This window comes from Alosa sapidissima, chromosome 19, assembly GCF_018492685.1.
Source record: "Alosa sapidissima isolate fAloSap1 chromosome 19, fAloSap1.pri, whole genome shotgun sequence".
NCBI classification, from domain to species: Eukaryota; Metazoa; Chordata; class Actinopteri; order Clupeiformes; family Clupeidae; genus Alosa; species Alosa sapidissima.
This window is the reverse complement of record NC_055975.1, coordinates 16,166,973-16,179,300: the sequence shown is the minus strand read 5'-3', so window position 1 is coordinate 16,179,300 and position 12,328 is coordinate 16,166,973. Positions and strand designations below refer to the sequence as shown.

At 47.7% G+C, this 12,328-nt stretch overlaps 1 protein-coding gene across 2 annotated transcripts in view; it reads right to left on the bottom strand.

Annotated features, from left to right (window-relative positions):
• Positions 1 to 12,328, bottom strand: part of LOC121692689 (MAM domain-containing glycosylphosphatidylinositol anchor protein 1) — a 182,844-nt gene that overhangs the window by 121,143 nt on the left and 49,373 nt on the right. For both annotated transcript variants that reach the window (XM_042071495.1, XM_042071496.1), the window contains one exon: positions 3,212 to 3,386. In XM_042071495.1, the coding sequence (XP_041927429.1) occupies positions 3,212 to 3,386 (175 nt within the window). The remainder of the gene's footprint in view (positions 1 to 3,211; positions 3,387 to 12,328) is intronic.

Here is a 12,328-nt window from a genome sequence, read left to right as displayed (position 1 = left end):
AGCAGATTCCGACTCTTTTCAGAAACCACTTTTTCCCCATTTTGTATTTCTCTGACGGTCTCTCTCTCTCGTTTCTTTTCCCTGCTGTTCCCACCAAAGCTTTCTGGGCTTTGATGTTAACTGAGCTTGTCTCTCACTCTCTCTCTTCCTCTTTCTCTCTCTCTCTTCCTCTTTTCTCCATCTCTCTCACTCTCTCTCTTCCTCTTTCTCTCTCTCTCTTCCTCTTTTCTCCATCTCTCTCTCTCTCCATCCCTCTCTCCGTGTCAGGGGGAGGTTAAACATGTGTGGAGAGTGTTGAAAGGGAGTCAAACAAAATGGCAGCATAGGGCAAAGGCAGCCAGGCCAGGAGAAGCACAGCCAAGTCAAGAAATCTGGCTCATAACTTCAAGCCCTCCGTTTAACAGATGGGAGTGAGAGAGGGAAAGCTGTGTGTGTGTGTGTGTGTGTGTGTGTGTGTGTGTGTGTGTGTGTGTGTGTGTGTGTGTGTGTGTGTGTGTGTGTGTGTGTGTGTGTGAACTTGTTTATTAGTAATTGGGGGGAGGTACACGGTGCAGTACATGACAAGCGTGGAGAAACATTTATTTTTGGATGTCAAAGGCAGCCTGTGCTTTTCACGGGCTGTACAATCAAGCCAGTCGCCTCTGCACCTTCACCCTCCTCCTCCTCCTCTCCCTCCTTCTCTCACTCTACCTGCCCCCCTTCTGTGTGCATCCCTCTCTTCCTGAGCTCTGTAATAGATGTATGTACAGCGAGAGAGATTGGAGAGGCGGTTGGGAAGGTGGGTGGAGGCGTGGGGTGGGGTGGTGTGGTGTGGTGTGGGATGGGGTGGGGGGGTGGGGGGGTCTCTCCGGCAGCCCGACTCTAATTGTTGGCGCTCCGGTGCCAAAGTCACCCAAAGAGCACAGCGGCTGCGGCGGGGGAAAATTGAACAAGCATCAGCCGTCAGGAACGCTTACCCTCAAGCTCGCGGCCGGAGCGGGATGTTTACCCGTCCCGCAATTACCCACAAGCCCCAGCGGACCCAGGGGGAGACTAACACAATCAGCAAAAGGGTGGTGGTGGTGGTGGTGTGTGTGTGTGTGGGTGTGTGTGTAGTCCACACGTACCTCATCCCCAACCCCAATCCTACCTTCCCACTCCCCTAATGCTGTCGAAAAAGTGGGGCGACATCGAACTTGGAATGGGATTAGTGGATGGAAATCCATGCAAGCGGGGTTTCTGCTGGACTCTCGGAAATCAAATGGGAAATCAGCGATGAACTCACTAGGGCTACCACATCTACGTGTTCACAGATGAAAGTATGCATCAGTCAAGGGGAGCTAACCCGTCAAGATGCTGGAGGAAAACGCATTCTGAATTCATCAATTTGTTCTATCAAATGCAACCAGTCCACAAAAAAAATCTATTCTATCAAAGTAGGAAGTCTGTCAAATTGGAGCAAGATGGATGCCATGCCAGTCTATGAAATCGGGGGGGGGAGATGAATTATCTAAATAACCTGGGTGATTAGCGTGACTGATTCCTGATGGTTGACAAATGGCTTTCTCCTGAGGGGGGGGGGGATCTCATTGTGGCTCTGTCAGTGTATGCAATTTCACCTCCCTGCCTTCAACACGTATGGGCAAAGCTGCAACTGCTGCGACTGCTGCTGCTGCTGGCGCCCTGAGCACCGAGTCTGAGAGCTCGATTGATGCCAGCGCCGCTGCTTTAACGAGACGTTATGGATCTGAGAGAGAGCGAGAGAGAGAGCGGGCCGATCGCGTTCGCCCGCCAACGACAGATGTTCCTGCTCTAATGAATCTGTATCAGTTGTCAGTCATGGCTGCTAAACACAACAAACAAAACACCAGGTAGCTTTCCTCACAGAAGAAACTCTCTCACTCTCGCTCTCTCAGCTGCCTGTTTGAGCACCCATCCCCTTCCCCCATAACTACCTGCTGCTCCCCTCCCTTCACGTGGTAAAATCTCAACTGGACGAGTGGATGTGAGTCTGTGTGTGTGTGTGTGTGTGTGTGTGTGTGTGTGTGTGTGTGTGTGTGTGAGAGAGGAAAGAGAAAGAGAGCGAGAGAGAGAGTGAGAGATAGAAAGAGAGAAATGCACCATGCTCTATGTGAATTGAGCCAGAACATCGAGTGAGTGGAGTGTGGAGGGAAGACGTGTGACTGAACAGTGACTGCGTTTCAGACAATGAACCAAATCACTGAGGCTCTCTCCTCCTCAGCTCACCTATACAAAAGAAGCTACTCTTAAACGGAACCAAAAATCTCCATTATACTGCATATGGCACTGTAACAAAAGTGCAACTTCTTAAAAGTTGAGCAAAAATATAAAAAGCCTGGCTTTTTCTATGGGGACTCAGCTAGCAGCTAGTGTGAGAGTCATGTGACTGTTTTGGTTGAAAATAAAGGAATGGGGCAAATGAGATAAGAATGGCAAATGAAGTTAGAAGAGGGTAAATGGGGGAATGTTTAGTAAAGGTTACGGTTAGTGAGTCTATGTAGATTAAGTGTGCAGGTCTGGGGTAGGGGTCAGATAGGAAAGAACAGGGATATGGTCACTGTTGGGTGTTTCTGGTATGGCAGATGAGGAGGAGGGGGGTATATAGGTGAGGAGTGGAGGAGGGGGGTAGGGAGGAGAGAGGTGGTGCTCAAGTCCAGAGAGGGGTGTCCAGGAGGGGGTAGGGAGGAGAGAGGTGGTGCTCAAGTCCAGAGAGGGGTGTCCGGGGCTGGGCTGGTGCCTCTGGCCTGACCCCTGGCTCAGTGGGACAGTGGGACGACAGCGGGGGGCGACTATGCTAGAGGGGGGGTTTCTACCCCTCCCCCCACACACCTGGGCTGACATGCTTATGGATGATCTTCCCACTTCACACAGCCAAACTCTCCAGGAGTATCCCCACCCACAAATATCCACCCTGGAAATTCTAGAAAGTCATTTAGTTTTACAAACTTTTGTAATTTCAATTAACCAACTGATCTAAATATACGACTCAATACTCAGACATTGAACAAATAGTTCATATGTAAAATAACTATGTACTCTTTCCATACCTAATGCTTACAGCAAATAGGCAGTGTACTGTAAACTCTAGGGATACTCCTGGAGAGGTCATTCCTTATTTTTCCTACGTTTTCCCCCATGTCCTCATCCCGTGGTTCTCTACTGGGTTGGAAGGCAAGTGGGAAGTGGGTGGATCACTGCCCCTATCACTTACACTGCACGTCTACACGGATGGACTTGATGGCAGCCACCCCGATGCCATTCTCTGCCTTGCAGTAGTAGCGGCCGCCCTGGACGCGCGTGATGCCTACGATACGTAGCGTCTCATTGAAGATGGACGTCTCCTGGAACTTGTCCGAGGCACTTCCAGCCGTCTTGGTCCATCGCACCTGAGGGTGAGGAAGAGATGGACATTAGATAGATAGATAGATAGATAGATAGATAGATAGATAGATAGATAGATATACGTTATTGATCCCTAGGGGAAATTCAAGAAATTATTAGAAATTAATCATTAGTGTTATTGTTAGAGTGCTGCTCTTAGAGCTAAGAGCAGACGTCTCAATTGGCAGCCACACTCATATAACATTTATAATGCTTTATACATAGATTTCAGTGCAAAACATGAAATCTAAGAGCCTGTGGCAAGGCAGTATTGTGAAAAATACGGATATAAATATTCTTAAATGGAAAAAGTTAAAGACTAAGTATAAAGCGTATGAAACATGCCATGAAATGTTAGGCTGCCATGAAACATTCAGGCATGACTTCTGCTGGCTGATACATAATGCACCGGAATATGAAAAGTAAAAGTCTTTGGAGATCACTTAAGTTTCGGCTTTTATACCTGCCCTTTAGTTGGGCCTCTTAACCTCTCAACTGCCCAGTCTCACACAGGTGAGACTGAAACTCTTTACTCTGACCAAATCAATGATCATAAATCAACCATTTGCCAAAGTCCTGGACACAGAGACTAGCATTACAGAGAAGACCAGCAGTCGTCCGCGATTGCCAAAGTCATCTGTGTGTGTGAGCGGGAGGTAAGACACACACGTTTATCTCCAGGGGTCACCCCTGCCAGAGGCATCGGCTCAGTGAGCGAGCGACACGCCCGGCTTGGCTCGAGTTACACGGCGAGAAGTTTAGGATGCGCACGGCGACGGATTAGCGAATTAGCCAAACCTGAGTTGATGCGTCTCCCTGTTTATTCAGCTGTGTTTGCTCGAGGATTTGGGAGACAGCTGCCTAACATTGATCCGATAGGGAAGGTGAGACGCTAATCGCTGCATGTCAATGGCTACTGACTCCACTCCATAAAGGCACTATCAGCCGAATCAACAAACAGCAGCGTGTGTGTGTGTGTAGTCGACAGGGATGACTTACAGAAGGAATATGCTGGTGCGAGTGTGTCTGTGTTTGTGTGTGTGTATGTCTGTGTCTACTCTATGCCTATAGTCTCTGATCAGAACCTCCCAATATGGTTTAATTTCAATCTAAACCAGCCATGAGTTCCACTGATATCATGCATGTTTGCTTTCTTTCATCCAGCACTTGTAATGCCCCATTTAACCCATTTACTCTTAAAATTCCTGCTAAAAATGCATATAGAATCCTATGGCATTCTAGACTAACATCTGACTGACATCTACCAACATTTAATATCTAAGCCTCTGTAGCACCTAGAAACATGAAATAAAAAGCATGCTGCGCTACGCAGCAACCAGTGGGAGATAGAATGTTGCGTCGTGCAGCATCCGGCGTGAATGGGTTAACAAGCTTGAATTCAAATGTGCTTGAAATTCCCATTCACTAATCACACATTCTGTCTGACTGACAGAAATACAGTGGTTTACTTCTCATTTCAATCACAGTAAATGATTCACCAAATAAAACACATGCTAGCTCGTGTAGTAATGGATGTGTTACAAATGCTTTATAAAGCCCTTATATGGGCAGCTGCTTCCATGTATTCATAGTTTAGAGGCAATTTAAAGGTTGTATCAGCGATGGCGGGGTAACGTCACTTCTGTTGATGTTCAAACAAAACAGAGTGCAATTGTGCAATTGAAACTTCCTCCCGTGCAATTGAAACTCTCCTGAACGCGCATCTCGTCGGTTATTGGTTGGAACACTTTATTTTGCCTTTGAGTGGTTGCTAACACTTGTTCGAAGCAAATGTTTTTGTGTGCAGATCTCAGAGCCTAGGCTGCCTACAGAGATGCGTTTTTTGATGGCCTGCTTATGGGGCGGGCAGCTAGCGGATCGTTAGGAAAGATTAGATAAATGTGATAATTTATGTTTGGGCCTTTTTTGGGCCTGCAATCACTGATACAACCTTTAACAGATGGGCAGAATGCCAATTCTCATGGCATTATGGATAGTAAACAAAGAGTTGTATATAATCATATCTTATATTTTATTACATTTTTGCTCAGAATTGAATTCTCAGCCAGTGGCATGCCCACGACGCCCACGACACCCACGACTCCCACGACAACGAGCAAGGCTACAGCAAGGCCCAGCAGCCAAAAATACAGAGTATTTTATTTGCTCTCTCTATATGCACAGCAAGAAGGAAAAACAAGATTAATATGCTGCGAAATGGCAAAGGCAGAAAAGGAGTAGAGAGAGGGTGTGTGAGAGACACAGAGAGAGAGAGAGAGAGAGAGAAAGAGAACAAGAGAGAGAGAGAGAAAGCAAACAAATGAAAGCCTTCACTGTCTGGCGAGAGCGGCAGCTCCGTATCAACCCATCATGTCTCGGTCCCTTTATCTGTTTCTGTGTGAAGATTATTCCCACCGATGTCTGCAGACGAACCTCTCACACTCTTTCTTCCACTCCTTCAGTCTCTTTTTTTTTGCTCTGTTCATCCCTCTCTTTCTCACTCGACTAGCTCTCATTCTCTCTCTCCATTTTCACTCTTTTTTTTCTTGTGCTCACACTTCATTCACACTCACAGGGAAGAAAGCGAGCAAGCTCCAACTGGCCTCATCAGAATTTTGGGTTCTGATCTCCCTGTCACATCCGCACGGAATGACTGCTTCGCAGAGAGGGGAACAAACCACAAAGTGTGTGTGTGTGTGTGTGTGTGTGTGTGTGTGTGTGTGTGTGTGTGTGTGTGTGAGAGTATGTTTGTGTGTGTGAGAGAGAGAGAGTGTGTGAGTGTATGTGTGTGTGTTTGTGTGTTTGTGTGTGTGTGTGTGAGAGAAAGAGAGAGAGAGTGTGAGTGTGTTTGTGTGTGTGAGAGAGAGAGTGAGTGTGTGTGTGTGTGTGTGTGTGTGTGTGTGTGTGTGTGTGTGTGTGTGTGTGTAGAGTGGCGTGGTGGAGAGAGGAGGTAGGGGAGAAACAGAGACGTGCATTTCGCGCTACCGCTTTCATCGCTCCAACAATAAAGCCCGAGCCCCACAAAAGCAACACCAGCACCCCGAGAGACGCTGTGCAAAGGGCTCAGACAATTTGCATTCAACAGGCGCCGTCTTGTGATGGAGCCGCTGGCCGCCGGAGAATTTCCTCCTCCTCCTCCTCCTCCTCCACCTCTCCCTCCTCCTCCTCCTCCTCCTCCTCCTCCTCCTCCTCCTCCAATTCAACATCCCCCACTGCACGGCTAATACAATGAAGGTAATTTAACATATTGGGACACACAGCATGTTGTCTTGTTTGCTTGTTCTATTACAACATACAAAAAAAAACTGCGTGTAACAACACTGTCAGACTCCAATCTTAAATAGGACCCTACAGCAAAGCTGTTGTGCCAGCGATCACACTATAAAAAAAGCTTAAAAGACGCTTGATGGGAAAATATAATGTGTTATTACCACACTAATTACAGCAAATTTATTCCCTGGAAGGGAATTGCTGGAGGAAAACAATATTCCTTAGCGCCAGCTACATTATCTAGCAGAGCCGCCACCGCCACCACCACCCCCTGCTGTTGTGTGCCATATACTAACACTATCAGAGCTGCCAAAATGACCTCCTAGCTAAGGATGGTATCGCTTTAAGTGTATTGAGCTGATGGAAGCGAGTACTCATTATCTTTATCAGTTATGGATCATTGCCATCTCAGGTATAGGCAGAGGACAACTGTGGAGCGAAAAACAAGACCAAGTTTCACTGCACATGCAGAGAGAGAAAGAGAGACAGAGTGAGCAAGAGAGAGAGAGAGAGAGAATGAACGTTGCAAAGAGAGAGAGAGAGATAGATCCCCCCCCCACACACACACACAAATTCACTGCTATTGTTCTTGTACAAGACGGAAAACAATGGTGGTGAAACAATGAAGAAAGAGGTGGGAAAGGTGAGTGATGACCCGTGTCAGGGCTAAGGCCTTAACAAGCTGCAGGGCCAGGCCGCATGTGTGCCGAGCTTTTAGTGTCTCTGTCCATCACGTTTGCCAGGGCTTTCAATCACCGCGCTGTTTTCCTGACCTCCACAAGCGCTCCTGGAGCAAACAGGGAGGGTCCCAGTCCCGCTGCCCATCCTTCTCAGCTGTCCGAGCTGCAGGCCTCTGGACGGCACGCGTGTGGGAGGGCAGGAGAGCAGGAGCGTGAAGTCGCGGCCCACTGGACTTTGTGCAGGAAAAGAGACGCCGGTGTCCCTGACAAAGTCCCTGACAGAAAATAGCTCATAGACCATCTCTGTCTGCCTGCCTGCCTATCTGTCTGTCTGTCTGTCTGTCTGTCTTTTTGCCTGTCTTTCTTTCTCTCTCTTTCTTTCTCGGTCTTTGCCTCCCTCACTTCCATGTTTTCCTGGTTTCCCTCTCTCTTCTTGCATGTCTTTCCACTCCTATCTAGGTTTATTTCTCTCTCTCTTTCTCCCTTTCTCTCCCTCCCTCTCTTTGTCTCTCTCTATCTATCTGCCACCCTCCCTCTCTCCCTCTCTCCCCTTAGCCCAGGCCACCGCTGGGGGAGACTCGGCCTGTGTAGCGGTGACATGGAGCGATAAGTCACTGTCACCGCGCTCCACTACTGAGGAGCAGTGCCATGCAGGGGGGGCTGGCTGAGCTGAGCTGGGGAGGGTAGCCCGGGTTGGCTGGAGCAAAGTGACTGACGTGCCAGCACATTCCCAGGGCACAGATCTAAGACCCCCCCCACCCCCACCCCTCCCCCCACTACCACGCTGCCAGGCGGCTGGGTGGAGGAGGAGAGAGGAAACGTGTCCTGACACATGGTGTGCCAGGCCTTTCACGAGAAGCTGCCCTCACTGACAGATGATTTTCTCTCTCTCACACACACACACACACACACACACACAGGGGCACACACAAAGGCACACACATGCACCCACACACACAGAAGGTCACACACAAAACGGAGACAAGTGGCAGTATGAATGGAAGATTCACAAAAAGAAATGACAGGCCTCCTTCAACAGTCATATGAGTAATCAACACCAACTCATGGGAAAGTGTGAACACACACACACACACACACACACAACACGCACACACACACAGACACTTGCACACACAAACAAACACACAAATTCTCTATCTCTCTCTCTCTCTCTCTCAAATGATGATGTGAATGGGAAAAAATGCCAAACTATCGCAGATGACCACCTGAACTATTCTGCCTTGCCTGGCGGCCATGGGGGACCGCTTTAAATAGATGACACCACATTGCCATAGGCGCACGTTTTAGGTCAGGCAGCAGGTACAGATGCTTATAGAGTCAAGGGCATACGGACGCGTTCTCCATGTCAGCGAATCAGCACAGACCTCACAGGGGGGTTTGGGGACTCCAAACAAAGCAAAGTAAACAAAAAAGTGTGTGTGTGTGTGTGTGTGTGTGTGTTTACAAACACTGATGCAGGGCTGCAGGCCTGAGAGACTATGTGGGGAACAATTTGTTCCTGCCACAATTTCTTCAAACAAGGGCCAGTGGTAGGGAAAAAAGAGTTTGTGTGTGTGTGTGTGTGTGTGTGTGTAAGTGTGTTTGTAATGTGTACAAGGTATGTGTATGCATGTGAGACAAATAAATAAATAAATAAATAAACAAATAAGAACACAAGTGGGTATGAAAGTTAGAAGGAAAAGGGGAAGAGCAGAAGAAGATGGGGATTGCTTGGTTAAAGTGACTAATTTCCCCTTAAGTGACAATGTTAAGAGTAGCACCACTAACATCATCAGGATCCACTTAAAACACCTTGTGTTCTTGAGGCAATCAAAGGGCTGCAACACTAACACTAACCTGCAGACATGTTCAGGAGAAGCCAGAGTCGTCTGTCTGCTCCGTTTAAGCCCATGAAGGAGCCGGAGCTGAATGGAGTTAGAGACCTAATCCCCTTATCAACCGCCACTACTTAGGAGCCAGTAATTGCCAGTGGGACAGCCTCCCACATGTAGCAGAGGGACAGACCAAAGAGGTGCAGATGTGGATGTGTGTTTGTGCATATATATTGTGTGTGTGTGTGTGTGTGTGTGTGTGTGTGTACGTGTCCGTGTGTGTGTGTGTGCGTACGTGTCCGTGTGTGTGTGTGTATGCGTACGTGTCCGTGTGTGTGTGTGTGTGTGTGTGTGCGTACGTGTCCGTGTGTGTGTGTGTGTGTGTGTGTGTGTGTGTGTGTGTGTGTGTGTGTGTGTGTGTGTGTGTGTGTTTCAAAAAAGGAGTGACAGAGGCTCAGAGGCATGACTCAATGCCAGAAACTGGCTGTAGGACTCCACCGAAGGGCCACACACGCAAAAACAAACCAGAAAGGACTTAATCAGAAAAAAAGGACTGAGAAATCACAGCAATAAGCTTAAAATAAGCCATTAAACCATTTTCATGATCCATCTCCAGGCAAAAGACAAATCTGTCAAAAGATTAGAGCTGGGAAGACAAGCATTAAGCAATAACTGTCTCTTTGTGGTGCTTCAGCTGAATTGGCTTCATTCAGAGGCAGGCTAATTTGTAATGGCAGTTATAGGATGGGAGGACAGAGAAGGATGAAGGCGGAGAGAGAGAAAAGATGATACAGAGGGAGGGGTGGAGGAAGGGAGGGACGGTAAGGAACCTCTGACAGGAGATTGAGATCTAATATGTTTGAGGTTCGTCAGGGGCTGGATTGAGGTGGGGGGTTTGTCATGGTAGAGATGCTGAACTGGTGTCATTTTTTTCCGCTGTCTCATCATGATTCCTCTATTCCCCTATCGGTGGTAATCTGAGGCGCAGAGCAGCGCCAGCTTTTAACTGAGTAAGGACTCTGTTCGTGGCCCTGACTAAATGTGTTTTTGATCGGTTGAAAGTGGAGGTTATATTTTTTGCCATTAGGGGAAGAAAGTGAAGCAGCGTGCGACTGTCAGCCGGTGCCTTGGGTTTTGTGGTGCCACATGGCGCCTCGTGTGACACCACAAAGAGTTATCAGTGTCTGAGCCTGGATCCAGACACCCCATAATTATCTCGCACAAACAAATGAGAAAGGAATTTATTAAGCATGACTGATGGAAGCAACAGACAACAGATAGCAAAAGATTACATCATTATATCATGATTGCTTGCACTTCAATTATGCTTTTTTTTCTAAAGATCACACTCCGGATTACACAGTCAAATCAATCAACTTCATTCTGAAGGGATAGTCATTTACCACAGGCAAAATGCCAGTCTCCTTAAACAGCGTGCATAAATATGCTGCTTATTAACATCCCATTATTGGTGAGGGATGGAGAGGTTAGTCAGCAGAGAAGTTGTCTGAAACACAGGGTACTGCATCTGCTCTGCTCTGCAGAATGGTAGGGTGAAGGTTACAACATGGTTAGGGTCAAACGTGTGCCCCACCCCAATACAAAACAGTCACATACAATTACCATCACTATACTTGTACAGTGATACAACACTAAAATACCACAATCTCTTTTCCTAACTTCCTCTTTCAGTCACTTTCCTTTTTCCTTTCCTCCCCCCTCCAAGTCTCACTTTGTCCCTGTATATGACACTTGTCCACTACAAATACAGGGGAAAACATTTGGCTCGGTCCACATGCATACTAGTAGCAATACTAGAGCAGTGGAATACTACGATGCACTACTACGATAGCGCTCTCACACATTCCCCTACAGTCAGTGCCGTTACCGGAGTCTCAGTAGTGCTGAAGCCATGCTGATGAAGGGCCGTCGGCCATCAGTGTGTTTGTGTGTTGTAATGATGACGGGGGCCTTTTGTCGCGAGCGTGGCTGAGCTGGTGGAATTCAATCTGAAGGGGTGGGGGCTGGGGGGAGGGGGGGGGGGGGGGGGTTATGTCAGAGCTGACCATCAGAGAAAGCGAGAACGCTGAGAGACCGGAATTGGAGCTGAGTACCAAGGAGATGACGGCAGGGGGGGGGGAAGAAAGGGGGAGAAAGAAAGAGGGGAAGGGAGCAGAGAAGGAAGGAAATGTGAAGGGAGGTGAGGAGAGTGGAGGAGTGGACATGATGGGAGAAAAAGAGGAGGAAAGAGGAGGAGAGAAGATGGAGGGAGAACAGAAGAGAGGTGGCGACGAGAGATGAGTACAGTCATGAGGTCCTTTAGGGTTCAGTTACAGATGCCAGGAAGAGTCCTGCATCCCAGGGGCTTGTGTTTCCAGATCCTTCTACGAGATCAATGTGCTTGAGTCAAGTAAAGACCACACTGTCTTCTTTTAAGGAGGCGCACTTTCAAAGAGCATATCGCAAAAAGGAAAACTCAGTTATGCGTCAACCACATTTTTTTTTTTTTTTTTTTTTTAAAAGCACTCTTCACCAACACCACAAACAGCACACATGTGCAGTCACCACAAATAAACAAAACAACATTCACTGAAATGAACCAAAGTTTTCCAACCAAAGGTCTTCTCTTAGTGGACCACCTGCTGTTTTGAATCACCATCATCCCCTCTACAGCGCACTAATCCAGTGTGTCACGGTTCTCTGTAAGCTGAAGTGATTTTTACGGAGCTCTTTTTAGCCCGCGACAGAAATCAGCGACGAGTGCTAATAGGATGGCATTTACTCTGCAGCGAAATCTAAAATCAGCGCGCGTAGACCCGGAGACCTTTCATACCGATACGGCAGGCCTGTAATTACACAACACGGGAGGGATTCCATAACTCTCACTATTACATGGTGAGCTCTTACAATGGTACCTCAGTAAGGGTGGGAGCAGTCAGATGGTACAATGGAGCAAAGCACTGCTGCTGTTCATCTCATGTGCCAGTTCTTTTTCTCGTTCTTGCTTTGCTTTCTGTTCTCTGGATCTTCTGTCACCAATTACGGACATTGTCGTTTCCAAATCGGAACTTGATATTTGGGTAGGGATGCTGTGTAGTGTGTTGTGTGTGTGTGTGTGTGTGTGTGTGTGTGTGTGTGTGTGTGTGTGGTTGCTGGTTGCACCAG